This window comes from Mytilus edulis, chromosome 8 (genome assembly GCF_963676685.1).
Source record: "Mytilus edulis chromosome 8, xbMytEdul2.2, whole genome shotgun sequence".
Classification (NCBI taxonomy): Eukaryota; Metazoa; Mollusca; class Bivalvia; order Mytilida; family Mytilidae; genus Mytilus; species Mytilus edulis.
In genome coordinates, this window is record NC_092351.1 from 41,968,693 (window position 1) to 41,995,155 (window position 26,463).

Here is a 26,463-nt window from a genome sequence, read left to right on the forward strand (position 1 = left end):
ATTTTGCCGTTGATGTTATTATCGTCATCACAAAAGCGCGTCAATATGGAACATACAATTGCCTATTGTAAAACGTTTATGTGATTGGATTTACACATGACGTCATTCATTGTTTACAAACGTTATTTTTGCACTCGCACTGACATTTCAACAGTTCAACAGTTCAAACTTCTTCTGGATTGAATACCACAATGGGATTGAAGGTAGATTAAGGTATAGTAGTACATTGAATATTTTAAAACTGAGAAAAGTGTAACATATAGCTAATTCAAAAGATATTACGTTAGTTAAAAAAGCAGAATACGCGTTACACAGTGGGGGACCCCTGGGGTTCCGGGGGTGGGAACACCAAATTATTTTGGACGTTCAATGCATTATTCTATATAATACTACTTAAAATATTTTATTTCCCCCATTTTTTCGCTATAATTATGAAATCTTTAGGGGACTGAGTTGGAACCCCCCTTTTTCCTTTTATCCAGAGTGTTTGGAACCACAGGCACTTGTTTCTATCCTATAACGTGACGGTACCCAAATTGCACCTATTTTGACAGTTTTTTCGTCTACGTTTTTTTATGATAAAGACAAAAATGTCCATTCTGTGTTTATTTTGTAGCCGTATCCTTCTTTATTATAAAGGTACACCAATTTGATTTTTATTCCATATGGAATCATAGAAAAATTGGTCTAAACTGACCTCCAAACCATCAATGATTCTGAAATGAGGAGTACCCAAATTGCATCCATGCTTAAATTCACATCGTCAAAACTCTAATAACAGAGCTTTTGTTTAATTTCTTCAAATATTTTGAACAATTGCATATTAGTCCATGCTTACTCTTCATTATTTTTTAAATGGATACTTTTAACATATTGTATTTGCTCATTTTAAAAAGATGACGTTTTGATGACGTCGCATGGCGACGTTTCAGTACATTTTGCTTTTTCAGTAAATACTTCATCTGTTGATAAATACTGTGAACGTTTTGTGCATATCTAAATAGTTTTACATATGTTGAAAGATGTGCTTAGTATCAAATCATAAAAATACAAATTGTTTAGTCTCTATGAAATCTTGTAAGATTTTCGCTGCTAGTTTTGCTAAATAGGTGCAATTTGGGTACTCGGTGCAATTTGGGTACCGTTACGTTATAGTCCTATAACATATGACCTCGGGGGCATTATTTACTATTTCTATTTGCTGTTCTGATATTTTCTTTTTACTATCAATGTGCCAAAAAAAATATTTGGAAATATCAGTATAAAAATATGGATAGTCGACCTTCGTATGGATAGAAACAAGTGCCTGTGTTTGGAACCCTCTTTTAAAACAATGGGTGGATCCGCCTCTGGTTACAGAACTTTCTGTAAATGTCAAAATAGGTATAAAATCGCGGGTTGTTTTGGATATACATATTATTAATACTTCTTTGCCAAACCTTATTAAATAGATTATATAGTATTAATATTTGTCAAATTGATATTTGTGAAATGATCAGCCTGACTTTCTAAACATATGATTGGATAAAGGGAGGTGCGGTACACCCCTCGGCGTAAGAAGGGGGAGGGGTCCGAAGGTTGGACCCCTTTTTAACGATAAATGCATAAATTTGAAAAGGGAAATCTACTTGGAAACCCTATCTCCAGATTTGGAACCCCCTTTTAAAAATGTGTTTCCTATTTTGACAGGATTTTTTTTTATAGGGCCCAATGCTTCATTTAATTTGGGAAACATTTTAATATATATAAATCCTAGGTGCCTACAAAATTATTTCATCTCGCCACATTGACTGCTGTGTTTGTTGCTGTTCAGTTGTTGCTGCATATATGTATATTTTTATATATAGGGGAGTGATCTCGTTTGAAATGATTTAACAACAACATTTCCGTTACTTCTGTTTTTTTTAAATATTTTTTTAGCATACTATGCGATCTGGGCAATGCGATATATGGGTTTGCTCATTGTGCATTTGATGTGGTAAAAATCAGGGGCGGATCCCGGATTTTTGAAAGGGGGGCGAAGATATTAAATTTTGCCGAGCGGAGCGAGTCGGAAATTTTTTGGGACCTTTTTGGGGCTAAAAAAAAACATAAAATAAGTGTTATATGCACTATTTAAACGGTTTCTGGCTTGGGGCATGCATATTTTATAGTTGCTGTAAAGTGTAAGGGTTGGACATTTTTTATGCTGTATTCTCCCTATTAATTGTCTATCATAAAATGATAGTATTGATCCAAAGCTATGTACTGATATATTTAATGTAGGACTTGTCAGTAAAAAATAGACATGGAAATTAGATGAAATTTACAATACGACCGACACGAGTTAAAAAAGACAAACAAGCAGTTTTTATCAAAATGTTTGATTGATATGTTTCACCCAACATAACTTAGGGAACCGAAGTGAGGGGTTCCAAATCCAACAAAGACTACGAACGTGTCTGAAATGACAACGAAGTTATGAATGACGGTCAACAAATGGAGACATAAAAGTCACACCTAGTAGGCAGGTTGCATGCAGTCTGGTCTTGAAAAAAGTATTCAATATATATAAGTCCGGCAAAACAGACATTCCAGTCAGACATGCAAACCCCGGCCACAAAAAAATACGCCCGTTTTTATTCATCATGTTCATTTCATGCTAAATATTTTTGTTGGAAATTTTAGCTTTTAAAGCAAAAAAGTGGACAAGACTATTGTTTTCAATCCAGATACGGCCAAAATTTTTGTTTAAGGCAAGAATCAATCATTTTTTTTCTCTCTCAAATATCTCAGACTGCCTCCTCAAATCAAATGGTTCGTACCTGAGACTTGAAATCTTTCTAGAGCTTATACTGACTGGGGATCATTATTCAATTTGTTAAACATGTTTTTGTAGGTAAATAATATTGTGGAACTTTTTTTTCATGAGAGTGTAATAGTCTATAGAGTATTTACCATTACTTTCTGTTTAGTGGAATAATGAAATAGAAGTCAATACGTTCTTGTTCAATCCTGTGTCGCTTTGAAGGTTTCCTGATTGTCATGACAACCTCAGCCTAAGCAATGTGTATTACTGTAATTTGAATTTCAAAATGACCGAGTGCCGTTTTTTCAACGCACTGGTCAACTCCACCATAGCAAATCACATGACTTTGACAATCAGTAAATATCGGCCAGCGAAAAATGTCTTTATAAGTAAAGAATTGTCGTATAAAAATTAAATACTCGGGAAATGGCAAAGTTCACGAAGTCTAGTCTGATTAATCATTTTACAAAAAATGCCCCCCCCCTTCTGAATCCGCCACTGAAAATCATTCAACAGTCTTCCTATTTTTATATTGTAAATAAAGATGTCTGTGAAATATTTGAATTTCTATTTTATTTTGGTACTGGCTATAGTTACATTGAAATGTAACAGTCGTAAAAAAGTTATTGTTACAATGAAGTTTAGGCTATATCGCCGGAATGCAGACCTAGGGTTGACTAAGGAACTACATAGAATACTTACGAGTGTAACAATGATATTTATGTCTACGGTTACATTGTGTTATTGTTACGTAAATGCACTCAAATGAAAAATTATTTTTTACAATATTTTATACATTATTTTAATTTTAATTTGATTGTCAGTGTACACAACCAGTATGTTGTTTCAGTCCGATGCATTTTTGGCCCGGTGTAACCACTCTCAGTGGCGGATCCAGAAATTTACATAAGTTGGGGGCCAGTGACTGACCTAAGAGGGGGCCGGCTCCAGTTACGCTTCAATGATTCCCCTATATAAGCAACCAATTTTTTTCCAAAAAGGGGGGGGTCTCCAGCCCCCCCTTAATCCACCTCTGACTCTAGGCAGCCCTCACAAACGAGTAATTGGGGTGGATGGGTTGGGTGGCTCAGAGTGGTATTAATATATAAGAAGATGTAATATAACTGCCAATGAGAAAAGTCTCCTGTTCATATAAGTCGTAATTTGTAGAAGTAAACCAAAGTACGGTCTTCAACACCGTGCCGGCATGAGCTCTCACCGAACAGCAAGGTGTAAAGGGCCCCAAAAGTGACTAGTGTAAAACCATTCAAACTTGAAAACCAACTACAGAATACCAAACTCCTGACTTAAGACAATAACCTCTTTTGTATTGTTACAATCTCAAAAACGTGTCCGATAATTTAAGAATGTGTCCGGTTAAAAACGCCAGAATATTTCAAAACTCATATACCCCCAATGATACTCTGTAAAGTAAAAACGCAGTTCAATATTAATGGTGTGGGATACGATAGAACCCGTATTGTTCGGTTGGATTGTAAATGATTAGAAAAAAAAGTCGAAGCAGGTGCCCAAAAAAAATCTGGAGGAAAGGTTTAGTAATCCGTACAGACAAATGTCCAAGGTATGCTACACTGTGCACGCTTTCTTCTGCTTGCAGACACAGAGTAAAGGTCTGGTTTAAAAAAAAATGCACAATAAAAAGTTATTTTTATTTGAAGCGCTTTAATTTATGATTTTCTTTATCAATATGATTATTATTATTATAAAGTTCAGACAGAGGTACTTCACAATTTAGAAAACTAATACATCATGTACATTTTATATTGTATTTTATTCCCGGTGCTTGACCACGTTTACTGTATGTCATTGATAAACATTAGTTTGTTCAGCAAATGTAATTCATAACAAGCATAACTGCAGGCTAAGTTTACAACACATAATTAACTATTGATTACTTAATGTCCAGTGGCAAATATGTCATGCGTATTTAGAAAAAAACCCATTAACATTGCATTTAATAAGTTTTGTAAAGTTTAAATCATCGTTTATAAAAAGTAAGTAAATTCTATTGTTTTAATATTATCCGGTGATGCCTATAAATGTCTTTTTACAAAATGTATGTCTATGAGGGTACTGCTCGACCGGCGTCCCGCAGAAGTGGTTTCGCCAGTGCAATTTGACATGTTTTATCAAATCATTGACGCGTTTTTGAGGAATCGGACACGTTTCTGTGTGCTACCATAGATAGATGTATTACATCTCTGGCTAGGTGCTACATATATGACTATGTACGATAAATTTTCAATTAAATTAAATTTCCACTTCAATCTATTAAACATTACATGTACTTTTGTATAAAGTAGTTAGTATATATTTTAATGACTTTCGTCGTTGTTTCACGGATCTTATTATAAAGAGCACATAAATAGACCGATGGTTAAAGCTACACGTGTATGAAATACTTGCCACTGGCAAACACCAATACTTTGATGATGATGAATTAAATTATCATATTTTCCTCTTTTTTTTTATTCAGAAACAAATTTCAACTTTGATTGATTAAAATATTATATATACATGTAGTATCAGAAGTCCAGTCCATTAGTGATTACTGGACTTATGGTAGTATATAAAGTAATAAGTAAATTTTGATTTTCATACCATTCCCATCCATAATTGTGCATTCTTTTTATTTTTACATAACACAGAAATGAGGAAAGTTTTAACATAAGATAATTTATTGTAGCCTAGACCTGTTGGTGACCTTCTGCTGTTGTTTTTTATTTGGTCGGGTTGTTGTCTCTTTGACACATTCCCCATATCCATTCTCAATTTTATTATTTATAAATTCATTACATTTTCTTTCCTCAGAATGATTAACAGCAATGGAGACAGAAGCAGACATGGGAATGTTCGATGTGAAAATTGAAGACCTATAAACAATATGATGTATCTAGACAATATGGCACTCATCAGAAAAAAAACCCAACATTTGATCATGAACCATTGAATCCTGAGTTTCGTACAAGTACCAAAACATTAAAGGTGGATGCTTATAATGAGCTCATATTAGAACTAAAGTGTCCTCTTGAATTACCACTGTACATGTAAAAAGACACATCATATCCGGGACTGAATTGAGGAAAAGAGCCAGGAAACTGACATTCAACAAAGCATTCCAAAGAAAAGATGGCATAGGGGGAGAGCAATGAAACATGATACATGCAAAATTTATTGTTACTTTGATTGTTTTATTTATGAGCTTTAAAGGGTCATAAAATAACCAAGGGGCGTAAAAATCACAGAGATTTTTGCCACAAACTTCACATGTTGGTATGACATTGAATGTTTTATTATATATTAAAAAATGGTTATGATAAATAAAAGAAATTCCAGTTATGATTAAAAATAAGGTAATCGAGAGATTGTTTTGTGTTGATTATAATGCATTGCCTAACATAGTAACATATAACTGCATTAATTACAACATATTTTAAGCAATAGCAAAATACCAAAAAATGAACAGTATTGAAGATTCTAATCTTGTTTGATATATTTATAAATTATGCGCTATTATACAATTGATACTGTAAAATATCAGCCTCGAGTCACAGTGTGAATCTTCCTGATGTCGAGTGCGTATTTTTTTTTTATAAACACTGAAAGACAGTCACAATCAAAATCAAGAAGTAAGCAAAGAATCACAAAACGAAAGGGCATTTACAACAACACATTGAAAATTACATATATAAAAACAACACGAACTCCATTAAAAACCGGGAGTGAATTTAGGTGCTCCTAATGCGTATTATTTTTATAAACACTGAAAGACAGTCACAACCAAAATCAAGAAGTAAGCAAAGAATCACAAAACAAAAGGGCATTTACAACAACACTTTGAAAAATACATAAAAGACAACACGAACTCCATTAAAAACCGGGAGTGAATTCAGGTGCTCCTAATGGGTAAAATCCGATTAACTGCTTATCTTGCTTCAATTCTGTTGTTTTCTCCTTCGCTTCAATAGTATTTCGATAGACGAGAGTAAGCTTGATAATTTTCCTTGGTCATGTTCACGTCGCTAAAAAAATCTGCGCAGCAGGGTGATATAGAGAAAAACGTAACCAGCTAAAAAAGGATAATAATAATATTGTCACAGAATTATCAAACCTATATTTGGATACCAATTGTACTGAGATGCACATTGTAAAAACTTCTCTAATGATAAACACTTAATCAGAGATATCTACAAAAGATACAAAATATGCCACAAATTATTATATAGCATACTATACTTACCGAGTTTAAAAGTTTTCAGTTCCAAATATTTTTTGAAACAATACACATTCAAGTTAAAAAGATTAACAACACCAAATCTACTGAAACAGTACTGAAAATAACAATACCGAAATAGTACTGTCAACATCAGTACTGAAACAGTACTGACAAAATCAGTGCTGAAACAGTACTGACAAAATCAGTACTGAAACAGTACTGTCAAAATCAGTACTGAAACAGTACTGACAAAATCAGTACTGAAACAGTACTGTCAAAATCAGTACTGAAACAGTACTGTCAAAATCAGTACTGAAACAGTACTGTCAAAATCAGTACTAAAACAGTACTGTCAAAATCAGTACTGAAACAGTACTGACAAAATCAGTACTGATTTCATTGAAAGTATAACATTATAAGTTTTCAGTCTTTCCTAACAGTACTGATATGCACGAGGGTAGAAATGTACCAAAAAAGTATAGGTAAATTATTGGTAGTGTAAGATCTAAAACAAATATGGTCCCAATACTTGAACTTTACAATTCTCATGGAAATAAACCTATACATGTTTGCTACATCTATCATAAAGTTATAATATTCATATCTAACGTCAACTCTGTTTTAGATTAAAATTTCAAACTATAGATGGAGTAAAAGAAAAATGACGCTAACTTTGAAACCGGAAAAAGGCAATTGAGTAAATGGAAGTCAACTCGTATTTTCCTATGCGCAAGGATGACGTTAGATATCTTATGGTAGTAAACAATCTGCGAAACATTGAAAGCGAAAAGTATGTAGCTAATTAATGTAATGGTATATATCACAGGCACGTGTTTCATTAAAATGGTATCTATAATGAATTTATATACAGACTCCGTCTACTCCTATTATCCACAAGTGCCTGTGTTTCGTTTCAAAATATCTTGCCACTAACGATTGTTGTACTATATGAATCTTTCCTTACGAAATTTTCTACCTGTTTTTGGTAATTCATAATCTAAGAATTAAGACTTTACTTTTCCGTTAGACCAATATCGTGAAACCAGATTTGTAATCAACGAAATACAATGTTTTCTTTTCCGGTGCTCTGATGTCTTTGAAATATCTTTTAAGTATGATTCAACAATTTGTTATTTGAATCTCTGAACTCCTCGGTTCGGTTATTCACATATGACTTTGCGTATGAAAATACCTTAAAGATTTCACAATATAAAAAAAGAAGATTCAAATCGAAAGTAGCAAGTTACAAATCGAAAGTAGCAAGTTACAAATCGAAAGTAGCAAGTTACAAATCGAAAGTAGCAAGTTACAAATCGAAAGGCGCAAGATTCGTGCCCTTTTAAACTTTCAATTACAGAATTCCTTCTATAAACTAGTAACACGATAAAAAAAAAAACATTCTCAGGCATGTAACAGAATTTTACATTATTTTTTGCACTAGAGATGAACATTTTTGATGCGAAATAACGAAACACCAGCGAAAACAAAAACGCTCCATAGCACTACAATGTAGATGTGAAGCAGAGTAAAAGACTGTGTTTACAGATTTTACTACAGACATCCAAATTAGAATTGAAGAAAGAAACACGAATAACTTCCAGAAATTCTGTTGTTTTTTAAATTGTTGTATGAATATTTGTTTGTCTTTAATAGCGGTCCTGCATGTACGTTCTAAACTTCAGTTTGGCACTTTTATGAAGTTATATCAACTTTAATATATATGATGCCTTTATAAATCCTTTATCATACACTTTTGAATGTACATACGATGCTTGAAAATGCATGTAATGTCCTATATTAAATCCAAGAACAACAATTTATTTCGATTATCATGTGTCCTGCACGTTTACGCATACATCCGAGTATTACTATTTAAAAACAGCACTAAGAAATGACCAAACGAAACGTTACTACACATAATTAACAGCTGGTTGCTTGATTTTGATATCTGGACTATATTTGATGAAAGGTTTAATATCGTTCGTTACTGGCCGAGCTCGTCCATAGTTTTGTTTATCATTAGTGTTGTCCATATGACGAACTGAATTTCTTAGCTGTTCTAAAGGAGGAAGTTGAGCTGCATATAAATCTGGACTATTCGTCGTTAGCCGATTATTACTTAAGGAATATTGTGTTTGTGTGCGTAGGAGAGGGGAAGTAACCGCTGGGGTTGAATACTTCCCGCCGCTTACTTTCAAAGTCGGCCTATGTCCTTGCATTTTAGCAATATATTGTTTATGTGCTACAGATCCTTTGCATATTCTATCTCTATTATACATCTGATCATGTCTGGTTTTGTAATCAACTATATTGTCACTTTTCGGTCTAACAGCTAGACTTCCGGTTGTTTCGGTCGTTTCTATCAACGTGATATCGTCATCTAAAGAGGTGTTGAATCTATTCAGAACAGTTCTTTTGTCTAATAGCGCCATCTGACGGGTTGATGGTCTGTTCTTTGAATTATTACTCTTTCCGGTGTTGCGCGAAATAGATCTGCTATTGCTGCTACTATCCGGAGATCTGTTAGGTTCTGTCATTGGTCTCTTATGTCCAGGTGTCATCCTATTTATTTGATCATTCACGTGAGAACCACGTGATTTGCCACTCTTAGGCATTAAGACATCATTTGGCATACCAGCAATTGATATAGGTTCAAAGTAAACGTTGCCATTGTATCCTTGCCAGGCCTACAAAATTGAGAATTAAGATTAAAATTGCTTAAAAAAAAATATAAGAATTGACAATTCAATTGATAGGTCTAAAATTGTACCGATTTTCTTTTTCTTTCTATATTCATTGTTCAAGAAGCAGAAAAAAATAACTAGATCACATGCGGTTAACCCTGTTGTTCTAGTAGTATTTTGTTATTGTCGTTTGTTTTTTCGGTTTTGTTGTTGTTGTCAGTGTTGTTTTTTCAGGGAGGGATGGTGTATATCTTTTTATGTTATCCGTTTTGATTTTGATTTTGATTGTCTCCAGACAAATCTCAAAGAAACACGTGACTCCAAATTATCATTCCTTATTTTTCTGCATGATTGAACTTTAATATTTATAAAAATGCGAAAAATGCTTCCCTAACAAAAGTTGAAATAATGGAGAGATTAGCCTCCAAGCAAAAGTATATGCACCGAATAGAACTTTCAATGTCAACGTTACTTTGCAATACAATAGTTATCAATAAATTTGCAGATTGCTTTATATACATGCATGTACGTATGACTAGTTGTGCCAGTATGAATAAACAATGGTAAACAAATAACAGTCTTCATAATCAGAAACCATGTTGATAGTTTGCACCAAGAAGTTTAAACTGCGCATTCATATTCAAAATATACATTGATCAAACTAATCTTCAATCTTTGTTTTTAACGAGACTAAGTTGAGTAAACAGGAATAAACAAGAAATATTATTACTACTATCTATATATTTTATAAGTTACCAATCATATTTAAAACAAATTGCTTTTTTTCATTTTAATATGTGTTACATGTATGCCATACTAAATATGGCTGATATCAGAAGTCTTTTGCAACTCAAATAAGATGAATTTTGGAAGCAATGTTTTTTTTAGTATCTCTATATTTTCACCACGTGCTAAACTATAAAACAAACTTTGTTATATTATGTAAAATCATTATTTGTATGAAGTAATAATATTTATTGATAAAGATTGAAACGGTCGTATCAGTTTTTATCGATTTCTTAAAGTAGAAAAGTCAAACTATTATAAAAGTACTTCTATGGATCAACTGATGCATATATAAATTTTACTTACCTTTAAAGGAGGCATTGGTCGTGGTTTCTCCTGCTTGATATAGAAATACTGTGGTACCTGTATTCCGAATGTAGGTTGTTTTACGGTTCCGAATGGAGTTTCCACGGTCTGTGACCCGAGCACGCTAGTGCATCGAGCCGACAACAGCGCCATTGCTCTTCGGAACATGGCTTCCCTAGATTCTGAGGCTACCCTGGAAGTAGCTCTGAAAATACAAAAAAATAAAAAGTCACTAATTAAATTATATTATATATTAATTTGGGTTGAAATCGACTTGGCACATTCTCAGGCACATTGCACTCAGGTAATATGTTTTAATGACTTCAATTTTTGGTCTTTTCTTTAAATGTACTTTGAAAAGCACTTAAAACCAGTGTTTCAAAAATATATATGCACATCTGCTTTTTCTATAAAAAAATATTATTTTCTTTATAACATTTCAAGGTCTATAGTGTCAGGTTACGAAATCTCAAATATGAAACAATTGTACGTATACATATTTGTAATTGTTTTTGATTAACAAGATTAAAAAGAAACAAAAGAAGATTAGTACGTAAGCTGTGTTCATTTAATGTATGCGTAGCATTCCCACAGTTATGGTTATTTAGTACAATAGTTTAAAAATACTTTAATGGTAACTTAAATCCAATATGGAAATTAAATCCAACCTTAACCACGTGTACGCCATATGATCGTATCAACTAGAATCATATCTGCATGTATACTTAAATTTTCAGAAATTGATGATACAACCACATACATAAGAAGATGATTTTTATTACTTGCAGTATTCCGAAGTTTCTCTGTTTACGGAATTTTAAGAAACATATTCTATTCCAAGTTCAACCACAAACCAACATATGGACATTCCCGTTCCAAACACGTGCACCATACAAAGTATTGTTTTATTTGACAGGTGTGGTTTATATAATATTTAGGAGTGTTCAAGTAATATACAGCATAAAATAAGTAAATGGGATAAGCTTGCCAAATAAGACAATCATTTGTAAAGACAAATGGACAAAGAATTGACCACTTGCTTGCCACCGTACGGCCTGCAATATAAGAAAAGTTAGTATATCTAGCATATTTACTTTTTCCACAACATATGATAGCTTCATTAGAGCTGCATATATACTTGCAGCTTCAAGGATGAAAATTCTCTAGATTTGGTTTCCATAACAATGAAGGTCTTTTGATAAACCAATATGAAAATGTGCACCCACTATAATAAAAAAAAATTTAAAAAAGTAAACGATTAATTTTTTTACTGATTTACAGACTTCAACGATGAAGCTCTGTCGGAAGTGATTTGAGTTGCATCAGGTTTCTAAAAAAATCTTTTCAAAGACAAATCCCAGAGGTTTTGACATACCTTTTATCAGTGTTTGCCGAAATAACCGAAAATCCCGAATGAATTTGCATGTTGATGAATCAAACTATAATTCCATGTATAATTGTAATAAATTATCCACTAGTCCTCTACAGAGTTATAAATCAGTCCCTCTAAATGTAGTCTTACAGAATAAATGTCAAAACTAATCGACTCATTTGACAATTTATCAAATTATTACTTTACAACATTATACATAAGTAAACAACTATGAAAAGTTTTAATCAGAATGTCCAGGCCGTTCTATAGTTAATCTCACTAGTTTTGACAATGTCGAGGAGAACTGTAGTTCCAAAATTATTTCAATCATTAAATATAGATCTTTTTACATAGTTCAGTATTTACAAAAGCTTATCAGGTCTATGATGGATAGGTGAAATCTGTCAGATTTGTTGACTCAGATTCTACAAGAATTATTAAACCGCGTCTTCTCAAGATTTGTATGTTGTTGTTTTAATTGATTGTCTGGTTGTCCTGTTAGCAGTTATTTGTTGGTATTTATGTAAAATTTGCTACTATAAGTGACAAAACATAAGTCAGGTATTGTTATATGGTCAGTGTTTACGTGTCTGGTTAAAAGACCAGGGTTCATTTGGGGTGGTTTTTTTTGGCGGGGGAGTGATATGTTCATTTTAATTTTAATAAACTAACGCAGAGACTTTAAAGTACCTGACTAACGACAAGTTTTTTTTATCAAATCCTATAGAATTGATTTCTATGGAAAGTTCTGTTGAAAGTTAAAGATTAATAATAAGCCTTAATAAATTACTAATTCAGATGCTGTAATTTCATTTCAAAAACATGAAATCGATCACAACTTTCTAAACAATGCAACAAAATGGTCGGTTTCTGAAGAAAAGTACATGATGATAAATGAATCAATATACTCAACAAAAAAGGATTGTTAAACTTTCAATTTTGCATAGTTTCAAGCGTGAATTGATTGATTTTTCAACTTAAAATGTATTCATCTCAACTTCGCCATGGTCTTAAAAGACAAAAGATCTCTTAATGTTGCGCTTAAACACTTGTTTTTTAATGCAACATAACCAATGTATAACCATAGAACGTATAGCAATAATGTATACATTATAACATACTGCTTCCTTGTTTTTTCCCAAATTGTACAAGAGAAAATTGAGAATGGAAATTTTAAATGCGTCAAAAAGACAACAACCAGACCAAAGAGCAGAAAGCAGCCTAAGCCCACCAATGGGTCGTCGACACAGCGAGAAAATCCCGCACCCGGAGGCGTGCTTCAGCTGGGCCCTAAACAAAAATGTGTACTAGTTTAGTAGTAATGGCCGTCATACTAAATACAAAATATATAAATGAACTAAAATTAAAAAACATACAAGACTAACAAAGACCAGAGATGCATATATAATCTAAAAGGAGGATGTAAGTGCTTGTTGGTTTTCATTTATCGTATGATATTATATACTTGGAATAAATATTGCCAGGACGACATTTTTTATTATTTTAGTTTGACGCTCATTACCCATAAAATTATATTTTAAGAATGCGCGTACAGTAGATAGAAACAAATCTCAAAAACTAGTCCAGTCCCCTCCTTTGGCCGGGTCCCTTGCATATGTTAAAAATAAACAAATTAGATAAAGGACGTTTGACAAGTCTGCTCCATTTGAAAGCGTAAAGAAAACTTAAAAAAAATATCAGGAAATGTCAAACATTTTGGACAGTACAACAAGTGACACAAACCAACACTAAAAATCAATAGTCGAATATAAAAAGACAAACATGAACAGGAAACACATGGTCTATTTTGACGAACTTGGAAATCGTACCTTGTAACATTTGATCCGAAATATATCTATTGATACCATGCAGTAAGTTTTAACCTTTCAATCGTGACATGGACAATGGCATAATATTGGTGTCAAATTGTTAGTTGGTGTCAAATTATTTTAAACCGTCAATCAATTGTAACATTTTTTTAAAGATTATATTCTCAAAATGAATGAATACCTCTTAAAAATTAGATACGATTCTATAATAACCTTATGCTCTTTTAAGTAAAGCAACAAGTAAGAAATAACACTCAGTGTTTTTTAAATCGACAAAAATACATATTTTAATGAATGTTACCCATAGTTAACACACATAGGTGTCATTGGTAGCAATTTGTTTTGCAGAACAGAATAAAAACAAAGGTTCAACTGGTTATAATCGTAGACATGGACATATTTCTACAACGGTACGGGTAAATGTTATCCGTATCTTTATTTTCATACATGTAACCATGAAAGACATATAGGTACAGAGATGGTTCAAAATATATATAGGAATATTCATATATTTATCAAAATGATCCATAATGTATCACTGATTCTGTCACATGGTAGCAAAAAAAAAACCTGGGTAATGACTTGCATGACATTTTGGTCACTGCAACCCGAATATCCTATTTAATTTGATCGTATACATGTACCGATTATAATAAAAGAACTTACCCGGTAAAGAGGCCCGGAAGATGTGTTTCCGAAGAATACGGTGTAAATACTGGTACACCAACATCCCTATCTAACATAGTATTCGTCAAATATTGCTTAATGTTTTTCTTGCGTGGCATTTTACCTAACAGACGTACAACTTCAAACTAATCACATTAATAAAAGTTTAATCATAATCCCCCAATATATTTGCACTTTCAACGAGTACTTCTCTTTCAAATATTGAAAGCTCTTGTTTCAATAATATTGAATCATGCCGTTCGCCCGTAACTCTGAAGGGTGCTGTGTCAACAGTATTATCAAAAGATATCTACATTGTTCGGAACATCATTACACAAAATAAAATATGTGACAATCCGAATCTTTCGTCTTGTAGAACTACATTTTAAAGTTCGCAGGGGATTTATGAATGTAGACTGTTAAAATTAATAATAAACATGCTTTTAAATTATCCAATAAAATATATATATTTAACCATTCAACCGTTACATTCAAAACCTGTATTAATTTTATTGCAAACGCATATAAAATGACAATATTAAATACTTTATATAATGTCACTGTGCTCAATATCCCTCAGCTACCCCTATTGAGAGCTTAATAATAGATTAAAGCTGAAAATGGAATAAATATATTTCACAATAACTCATAAAAAGGACTTTAGTTCTTGTCCAAAAATAACGGGCTAAGTAAAATAATTAATCGTACAGGTATTAGATAGGTTGGTTCATAAAAAGCAAAGAATACTACCTTGAAGGGGTATATTGTTTAAATCTGATTCTACGATTTAAATAAATCTCCAATACAACAGTAGAGAGTGGGTATTTCTTTTGTAGTATTTGTTTGAACAAATTTATTTTATTTATTTAAGATTGGTAGTTTTAAGTTGTATTATTTTCAAACAACGTAAGTATGTCCGGGTGTTTTATAACAATCATTTGGAAAGAACAAAATATCATTCTATTGTTTTTCAATGAAAAATATAACTCTCGCAAACTGCTCGTTCTTTTATTTATTTGTTTGTCCATATATTTTGTATAGAACCACAATATAGTATGTTGAACATACAAGTTTACAAAAGTAAACAACAGGGTAATGTAAAAAAAATCCACCATGATTAAAACATTATGTGATTCAATTCGGCAATAAATAAAATACAAGATTTACAACGAAACAAAACATCGACCTATGTCCTTTGCCCAGCGTCTAGCACTCTTTCCATGTGGTAGTCGAAATTCCCCTTCCTTCCTGCGTAAATATCTTATAGAACCACAATATAGTATGTCGACACACAAGTTAATAAAAGTAAAACAATAGGGTAAAATACAAAATCCACCATGAACGAAGCAGTACGTCATGTACGTCTTAATTTAAAGTCATAAGAAACGAGTGACCGGTGAAAAATATTGTTCTTCCAATTCTTAAACCAAAGCATACAAACATCATAAACTTAGTCTTCTGTGCTCGAATTTATCATTTTTTTCGTGTAAATATCGTATAATCGTCAATTTTTTTTTCAATCGGTCAGTGTTGTTGTGAAAATATGGCAGGTAATTAAAGTTCGTGTTTTAAAGCCGAAGTTTAACGATTGTCACCTGTTTGTCAACAATTGACGAAAAATAAACAAAAAAGCATGGAAATTGAGCACGTGTTTAACATGTAAATTCAGATAATAGTTTATTTTAAGGACATCCATGCGTATTGTGGTCACCGGATTTTTACGAGATGGGTCACACTGAGGTCATCTTGCATACGGAAAATATATCGGGGGAATAGCTTGCTGGAAGGAAGCAATTCAAATAAAGTAAACTTCTTCTAAATATGAATAAATTAAAGAATTTTCTTCAGAAAAAAGTATATGTACATAAGTTTTACAATGAAAACTATCCATTGAGTTATAAAAAACATATGCAATATTTTTTTGGGAATTGAGGTTTCTTATGACTTTTAATTAGAAAATAAAACAAAAAAACAAGATCTAAAATGAAACAAAACATAATTGTCTAAACTAATGTAGACATATGTTCTTTGTCCAGCATCGATCCCCTCTTTCCATGTGGTAGTCGAAATTTCCATTCCTTCGTCCCGTTGCCCAAACCTTTTGTACTAATTTTCAAATTATCCTTGTCCTAAATATGCTTGAAATATTTACTACTCGACTTTAAACAAACAACAAACCAATAATAAACCAAACTCAAATGTTTGTTTTTATCCACATCAACTTGAAACTTAGTGTACGACGTAACTAAGATTTAAACTTAAAAATATACATAAGTAAGAGTTTTGACTGAGATGTGCATTCTGACAAGTCGGGCTCGTTGTTTTTGTTAACAAATGTCTGTGTGGTCTGATAAACAGTCGATTATTTTTGATAATACCTGTCTCCATTTTGATAAGGAATATTTTTTAAGACATACATATCTATTTGTTTATAGAACAATACCACTTAATATTGTTTCTCAATTATCAAAATGTGCAATTAGATACATTGTAGATTGTATCAGTTATCAATTTACATATTGTAAGATATTGCAGTTATCAATTTACATATTGTAAGATATTGATCAATACAACAATCAATACTCTCAATAATCAATATTGTTCGATGTGAGCCAAGGCTTCGTGTTGAAGGCCGTACATTGACCTATAATGGTTTACTTTTATAAATTGTTATTTGGATGGAGAGTTGTCTCATTGGCACTCACACCACATCTTCTTATATCTATCTCAAGAGTATATTCACAGTGTACAAGCGGACAGTGACACAAAACGGAAGTTGCTGATCTGTCCGACGGCGATCGGCTCGTTGTTTTTCAAAAAAATATAGAATATCAACACAAAGTGTCCCATAATGGATTGTTCAGCAGCTCAAGGTAAGTGAATAACTACAATGATGTATTTTTGACCATTTAAAGCTTATTTTATGCTTTAAGCATCAACCGTCTTTTTAAAATAACTCCTGATCATGAAGAGGGGTCAAAATTTTGCGATTTTTCGAGTCATAAATCTTAACAAAACTCCGAAAATTCAAACATTTTCAAGATTTTTAATCGATACATAGTTGAATAATCATATTCCGCATACACACACAAAAGTTTGGTTCATTTTTTTTTATTATATTGTCACAATTGAATCTTTTCTATTCAAAGTGTACTGTCCGCCTCGTTGCCACCGTATGTTTTCATACTGTCCGATTCGTTGGTCATATTCATGATCGATATCTTAAGCAAAAGTAAGATTGAAACATGCAATTTATCCACATTCATGACCAATTTCCTAGGAAATATCAACATTTATAAAATGTTACTGATTATTACATATAAAAAGCATTGTTAATGCATGCACATGAAAATTTAATATACGTTTCTCTAGTTTGTTTTAGGAAAATGGGGCACGTAGGTGATTTTTATGGTATATTTATTCATACATTCATGTGGAACATTGTTATTTTTATCACTCAAAAACATAAATAGGGGTAATAACTTTTCATGAAAAATACAACCATGCAACAAAAGTTATTTCTAGGCCTTTTATAGCTGACTATGCGGTATGGGCTTTGCTCATTGTTGAAGGCCGTACGGTGACCTATAGTTGTTCATTTCTGTGTCATTTAATTTGTTCTCTTGTTTAGAGTTGTCTCATTGGCAATTACACCAAATCTTCTTTTTTATATTTATAAACGTTTGACACAGAAAATCAAAACAATAGTTTCTTACACCCAGTTTGCGTCTTATTTCACCAATAATCAAACAAATCTCATGGCTTGGAATTCAAGTCAAAAAGAATCAATTGAAAAGTTACGGTGTACTTGAATGGTCCATGAGTTTGTTTTCCTATTGCCTTAGTAGAGGTAAGAATACTTATATACACACATTTAACATGAAGTATGCGGTGAAGCCTTTCTTGTTAAATTTTTTATCATAACTTGCATTTATTCTGTATGAGTTATTATTCAATTCTTATATGTACAAATCATCGATTAAATAAATTAATATGAATACATTCACGTTACTTAATACATGTATTTGTAATCGCTTAGGCAGTTGCGGATCCAGGCGGTCGGGGGTCCGGGGTTGGGAACCCTAGTTAGAATCTAACAACAAGGTCCGCAAACGATGAATACGAGCAGCAGACATGAGTAAAGGTTCTGGAAGAGTGACCAATGTCCCCCTTTAATTGACACGAGATCCAAGCTGAATATATAATCTATAAATATTTTCCATATATAATCATAGACAGTATCTGTGTTGAATAAAGTTTAAATGTGGATAAATTGCATGTTTCAATCTTACTTTTGCTTAAGATATCGATCATGAATATGACCAACGAATCGGACAGTATGAAAACATACGGTGGCAACGAGGCGGACAGTACACTTTGAATAGAAAAGATTCAATTGTGACAATATAATAAAAAAAAATGAACCAAACTTTTGTGTGTGTATGCGGAATATGATTATTCAACTATGTATCGATTAAAAATCTTGAAAATGTTTGAATTTTCGGAGTTTTGTTAAGATTTATGACTCGAAAAATCGCAAAATTTTGACCCCTCTTCATGATCAGGAGTTATTTTAAAAAGACGGTTGATGCTAAAAGCATAAAATAAGCTTTAAATGGTCAAAAATACATCATTGTAGTTATTCACTTACCTTGAGCTGCTGAACAATCCATTATGGGACACTTTGTGTTGATATTCTATATTTTTTTGAAAAACAACGAGCCGATCGCCGTCGGACAGATCAGCAACTTCCGTTTTGTGTCACTGTCCGCTTGTACACTGTGATATTGTAACTTTGGACTTCTAAATATTGGTAAACGTTTAGTAATATAAACGTACCTATACTAATGACAGTATGCACGGTTAGTACTTGTGTAAGTGTAGAATAATCTTTACCAGGCACGTATAAGAACACTCTATTTGGGAACCAAATATATATATAAGTTCTATATATATTTTAAGTAAGGACAAAATGTAAAACCGTAAAGAGACATCATCTATTATACTTGTAGGTTTGATAAGTACTCGAGTAACCGTGTTAGTTTATCCGGTATTCAAATAAATAGCATTAATACAAAATAAATGGAGCTTTTGAGTAGTATAATTTGTATACATATACCACATATAGAATTAAGTATATTATCCGATTTCGCACAGGTATTTTAAAGGCTTCATTAATTTTCAATTAAAAACATAGAAAGACATTTTAATAGAGTAAAATTTTGTTTGAACATTCTCAATATTTATAGGTCTTTAAAGTGCATCCGTGTACATGATTTATGTTTATTCACGGTTTTAATTCAGTGTTTTAACGATTAGATTTTTTTTATGGGCATATTTGTAGATATCAAAAATTATCCTTTTAAGTTACCAGTGCATACGGCCGCGCTGTCGTGCAGCGCCACGAAATAACTACATGCAACATTTATAATGAATTGAAGTTATACTGTATGAATTTATGAAATGTATATTAAGAGCGTTTTGTAACGATTAAATGCGTTCACGTGTGTCAAACACCAAAAGTTATATCCCCATAAACAAAAAGAGAAAAAAAAAGAAAAATACATACATATACATACAGTTATGTCTGGTTTTACATTAGTAATTGTTGGAGCCCTTTATAGCTAGCTATTCGATGTGAGCCAAGGCTCCGTGTTGAAGACCGTTCTTTGACCTATAAGGGTTTACTTTTATATATTGTGACTTGGATGGAGAGTTGTCTCATTGGCGCTCATACCACATCATCTTATATCTATGTACACGTATGAAGTGTATGGGTCACGCTATGAGTAGAAGAAGTGCATAGAAAAAATCAAAGACAATGCTTCTTCGAAAATATAGCAGTTCAAGATTTTCTACGAAGAGGCAGTTGTATAGATAATAAGTCGGTAGTGAATAAACTCATCATAGAGACCAGGATTGAAATTTTGTATTTACGCCAGACGCGCGTTTCGTCTATAAAAGACTCATCAGTGACGCTCGAATAAAAAAATGTTAAAAGCCAAATAAGGTACAAAGTTGAAAATATTGTTATATATATATGTTCAGGTCTGTTTAGCTCAACAAATTAAAAAGGGAATCGAAAAAATATGTTCAGCTCTGTTCAGTTGAGTTATCGTGGTATCGAACAGAATACCAAAGTTAATAATAAATTCAGTACACATCCACACACCTTGGATCAGTATAGATAGAAGGCACCGTTCATAAGTTATGTTCCATTTAGACCAAAAAAAGCTGCGTGTGGCCATTTTGTTTTTACCGAAGCATAAGAGAGTAAAGTAAGAATAAATCGTTAAACATTCAGGGTTAAAGATGACAGACTTAAAGAGATGTTCGTCTTCTAAACAAGGAATGCTAACTTCGGGGAGGTAAGACAGTCTTATAATGAGGAGCTCAAGAGTATTATAATTTAATATATATAGCTAATCTTTTACACATGTGGAAGATTTTTTAATCTATAAAACCATTATCAATCATTTGTATAAGTATATGATTTTTTTTATATTAAATGATATTCAATTATTTAATTTAAACATTTAAAGAGAATCAACAGTATTTGATATCCAGTGTATATATAAGAAGTAATTATCATTGAAAAATAAGGGTTATCATTTCTGTAAGAACTTTGAAAGTTAAAAGGTACAACTGCATGGACTTTTTTTATTTCATTTATAGAACATGTGATACCCTCGGGGAAAACACTTTTTGTCAACTCGTCCTATGGAAATTTTTGCCAATCAAAATAAAATTGAGAATGGAAATTGGTGTCAAAGAGACAACAACCCGACCAAACAGCAGAAAGCCACCAATGGGTCTTTAACACAGTGAGAAAATCCCGCACACGGAGGCGTGCTTCAGTGGGCTCCTAAACAAAAATGTGTACTAGTTCAGACCTCCAAAAATTCATCATGTAACTTACCGTTTGTGTAAAATTTCATCAATATAATCATCTGAATATTCCATACTTGGTATTTTTATATTAATCATATTTTGAGAAACTTTGTGTCCATCGAATCCTGATCACGAAGATCCGTGGGATAAATGTCTTCGGCATAGTCAAATTACACCGCGACTCAAGTTGATATGATGGCACAAGAATAAAATGACTACTAAATTAATTAACAAGGATTAATATTATTAAAGATATTTTACTATTCATTATAATATGTCTTATTAAACAATGGATAAAGATCTAATCATAACATTTATTGTTTTTAATATCTTGATTGTAATAAAAATCTGTCTAGAGAAACAAAGGAATATCAAAACAGACTGGGATAATTTTCAAATATTTTAGCGATCTAGACGTTTTATCATGTAAGATGGATAATTATGTGAAGTGAAATATGCGGATATCTTTAACTATTATATGAACGTTAAAAAAGGAAAAGCTAATATACCCTAAATTAATTTCGCACCAAAGCTATTAGATAAAAGTATTGAAACATATACCAAAATTCATAGAATCAAAGCTGCTCATGTGTGTTCTTTTAGTTTCTCACAACATTATGGTACATTTCTTACCCAATCATAAGTGTTTAATTTATAATTTTACACACATTTTTACACTGGAAGTATTTGTTCTATTCGAAAAGCTTAAATCTTGGGAAAGTATATACATGTTTCTGCTTAATCAAAGTAAACGTTTCTCTTCTTTCTAAACCTATCAAAATGTTTTGAACAGAGCATGACGAGAAGGCCTCGTCTACATTCGGCGAACCTCGACAGATGATGTAAAGATGCGAATGGCCGCTTCTATTTATTGTCGACTATCGTCCAGCAAGTAAGTGTTGAAAGCTGATCAAATCACTGTATAGTGATGTATCAAATACAACTTTGCACGGTGATTATGAGACACGTTCCTCTGATCAAGAATGCGACCAAACGTAGGCTTTGTCTTAATTCCGGTTCTTTCTCTTTATTTTTCTTTTTTTTTTTTAGAAAACACGGACAAACAATTCTTTGGGAGATTTTAACATATTCAGTAATTTTAACACACAAAATGTCTTTCCTGACCAACCAAATACGTCTTTCGGAAGTAAGGTTATGTATTAATATTAGTTGGTTTTTTTTTCAGATATAAAATATTTTTAATGTTTCATTTTGTAATAAATGAATTTCGCTGTGAAAAGTATGATACTGATTGCTGGACTCATGGAGTATATTTCGGAGATACATGTCTAAACACAGCTGATAGCGTTCTTTCATCTAAGGAAGGACAGTAGCGGAATGAAATGAGAATATCTAATTGCCTTCTGGTAAATAAATAAGTATAAAACATTTAAGAGGATGAAAACCGTGCAACAGAACCAAAATGGAACAACTTGGACCATCTTTGGTGTATTTCAATATTCATATTTGAGTAGGTTTTAGTATCTTGTAGAGTTTGACCAATTTAAATTAAGCATAAACACGCAAATTGGCCCTACTTCTTTTATCTTTAATCAACAGTTGAACTTTAAAGCAATATGCACGTCCCTTTAAATGTACCTTTATCTTTTGTTATCAAAACTAGAGACTATGCAGAACACAATCTTGACTGTCAAAATATCTTGATAAGAATAAGATCCGTGTATAACAAAATTAAACAAATTGTACTTAATGTATACATTTGCCAATCAGAGTTGACTATCAGTCTAGATAAGCAAAGATTTATGTCTTTTTTCGTTGATGGAAATAAACAACTGGACACACCGTTCTATTTAAGTTTTTCCAAGAGGCGTACATTTATGTTTTTAAACAATTCAATGGTAGAAAAGACCGAATATTTGATCAAAAACAAATCGATTGATCTTCTCTGTGGATTTTCACACAAATATATCGATTTTCAATGTTTTCTAGTAGCCATTAATGTTTCCATTTAAAAGGATTGGAGTAAAGTAGTATCAAGACCAGTTTATATACACGTAAAATGAAACTATTTTTGGAAATATCATTTGGTAAAGTTTCCCATTTTCGTTACCTTCACATATCAAAACAGGCACTAGGGCAATTGACCCCCCTTTTTTCTAAATATAGTGTATTCGTTTTTATTTATTCTTTAGTAAATAATCTGTTATAATTTATCTTATTTTCGATTGTTTAATAGGTTTTTGCTGTTATAAATACGACATTACAAAACAGTAGTTTATACATATTTACTCTCTAGCAATACCACTATAACAAATTTAAACATAAAACCAAATATCTAGAAAGGAGGGATCAATCGCCTGTGCAGCAAACGAATTATCACGATTTTTATGTCTGCAATAGTTTTCTTAAATATGCAAGGCGAAACGCTATATATACTGCCACTGCATGAATTGCAACATTTGTCTCATATATACAAGCTGGCACACTATTTATACAGCCGCTGAACGAGTTGATCAAAAATATATGCAACGAAACAGACAAACAAAAGCATAACAATTATGTCAATGTCTCTTCTTTATTCAAATATTCACATTTAGTTGCTTTTTTTCAGCAAAAAAAACTCGGCAACATTCAGAGAACGTGGCTTAAAAACATCTCATTAAAGCAAACGTGAAATTTTGATTCCGTTTGTAAATAATCAGTCTGAATTTGAACGAAAATAGTGTCGGTATTTATGTTTGATCGTTTCACCATTTGGAATTGACAAAATTTCATTTCAGCTCCGGCAAGGAAAAGAACTAAAGGATGACCAAAAACTACATGGAGAAAAACAACAGAGAAAGAAAGGATCAAACAAGGATGGACAAGTTGGAACGTAGCAAGAACATCGCCAAAAGATAAAAAAAAAAGGTGGTGAAATAGTAGTGTGGAATTAAGGTAAGGAAAGTTCAGTTTAGAGGTTGAGCCGAATGTGAAATGTGAAACAGAAAATCAACAAAACTATGTACTTTATTATTTGAAACTTATAGAAAAGAATAATCTATTTAACAGTGAAATGTTTACTGAAGCTTCAATATTTTTAGATTGAAAATAGAAGCCATATTTTGTTATTTGAAACTAATAGAAAACATAAACTGTTTTACAGGGAAATGTTTAATGACGGTTCAATATTGTTAGATTGAAAATAGAAGCCATATCAATAAGGAATTGTTTCAACAGTATACATGGCTATATATCTTTTAAAATCTTTGGTTACAAAACAGATAGTTACCAGTGTTTGTATGAAGGACAAATGTGGTACTGTTGATACGCAAATATCATTATGAAATGAGTGAGATTGGTATGGTATATTACATAGCGGATGTCATATAGCTCTTGCTGTAATCATGGAATATGGGGTTGGTTTTTTTACCACGTCCAAAAAGATAAAATACAAGATTTAATTAATTACGGCTATAAATAATTCATTTTTATACGATTCGAATAAATTAAACAGCATTTAGCTAAGTAAAATGTAGAAAGTTCATATTATGGCTTACTTTATGATTCGAATTGGATTTTCAATTAATGCATTGTCAGACTGTCAGACAAGTTTATTTTTACCGAATGAAAAATATAGAAGTACTTTGAAGATTGGTGACCTCTTTCTTAAGATATGTTACACTTTAAAACAAATCATACTTTAAAATCGACGCTACACACCAATATTGCGATAAAAGCACCTTCGCGGGTAAAAATCATTAATTAATAATTATTTTATAATTTATAATAATAATTAATAATTATTCGCGCTTGTTCTTTCTATGAATAAAGAATAGGAATTAAGGGTCTACGTATATTAACCAAAATACTTATATGAAGGTTTTGAAGAAACATTGGCTTACCGAATTTGTTCATCTTGGCTGGCAACGTACCAGGGGACATCGTTAATTTGCCACTCTTCGTTGGCTTTCTGAACTTGTGACAATGTAATCGAAGCTAAATCGTCATCGATCCCGTCGTCAGTTTCAATTTCAACTTCCGGAACACGACAGAAAACGCAGCTATCTTGTTTCCCGTCTTGTTTACTCATGGTTTATGGTATAAACGAAAAACAAACAATAATCCAACGAAACACTATCTGCCCTCGTGCACTAAGATTTTATCCCTTGTTTTTAAAATGTCCGTTTGTAAATACGATTCTAAAGTGTCAGCCACACATGACGGAAGAGGATAAAATAAGATTATCTTACATATCTTAAAAATACGTTTGTTTATTACATAGATCCAATGAATGTATAAATCTCCTATAGGTTTTCCCTGTGGAGATGACCTAAGAAGTTGCCAAAAATCCGTCAAATGAAATCTGAGTTTGTATACAGATGGATAAATACTCTTTTTAAACGGTCAAGAAAGAGTTTAACCTAAGGAAAAATCACAGCGGTGATAACCGTAACATTACGTTTAAATGTATTAAATGTTATTTTGTAACACATTTACAACCAGACTTTTATATCCCAAATGACATATGTAATATCTCACTTTTTCGCGACAAGTCCAAACTTTTTCATATAAGTAGCAAATAAATTGTCACATAGAAATAGTCAACAGTTGGTAAGGATCTTGTTATAAATCAAACATGAAATACACTTGATCCATCCAAAATATATAAAAGTCAATATTTGAACTAAATGATTCTCTTGAATTCAAATCAGCTTTTAAATTGTCCATTTCACATGCTACACAGAACTACAAAAGGCGAGAAATGAAAATATACCATTTACGACCTGTATATTAAATACTTTCAATCTAAATTAAAAATAAATTACAACACAAGACTTTTTAATCTAAATATATTTCTTTGCTTGGCTGATTTTCAAAACATCTAATTCAGCTTAAAAGGACACTTGACATGAAAAAATAATGACAGATTTGATGCAATAGGGATATGTCCATTTAAAAAC

The 26,463-nt window shown here is 32.1% G+C and overlaps 1 protein-coding gene and 1 long non-coding RNA gene across 3 annotated transcripts in view; one reads left to right on the top strand and one right to left on the bottom strand.

Annotated features, from left to right (window-relative positions):
* Positions 1-107: 107 nt before the first annotated feature.
* On the top strand, positions 108-6,172 carry LOC139485611 (uncharacterized). The gene is made up of 2 exons (XR_011655351.1): positions 108-213; positions 5,621-6,172. It is a non-coding gene; the product is annotated as an uncharacterized lncRNA (long non-coding RNA).
* A 2,387-nt stretch (positions 6,173-8,559) lies between these two features.
* LOC139485605 (uncharacterized) overlaps positions 8,560-26,463 on the bottom strand; it is a 34,419-nt gene continuing 16,515 nt past the window's right edge. For both annotated transcript variants that reach the window (XM_071270219.1, XM_071270220.1), the window contains 2 exons: positions 10,802-11,006; positions 8,560-9,712 (listed from right to left, as the gene is read on the bottom strand). In XM_071270219.1, coding sequence (XP_071126320.1) covers positions 8,936-9,712; positions 10,802-11,006 — 982 coding nt within the window. In that variant the 3' untranslated portion in view covers positions 8,560-8,935. The remainder of the gene's footprint in view (positions 9,713-10,801; positions 11,007-26,463) is intronic.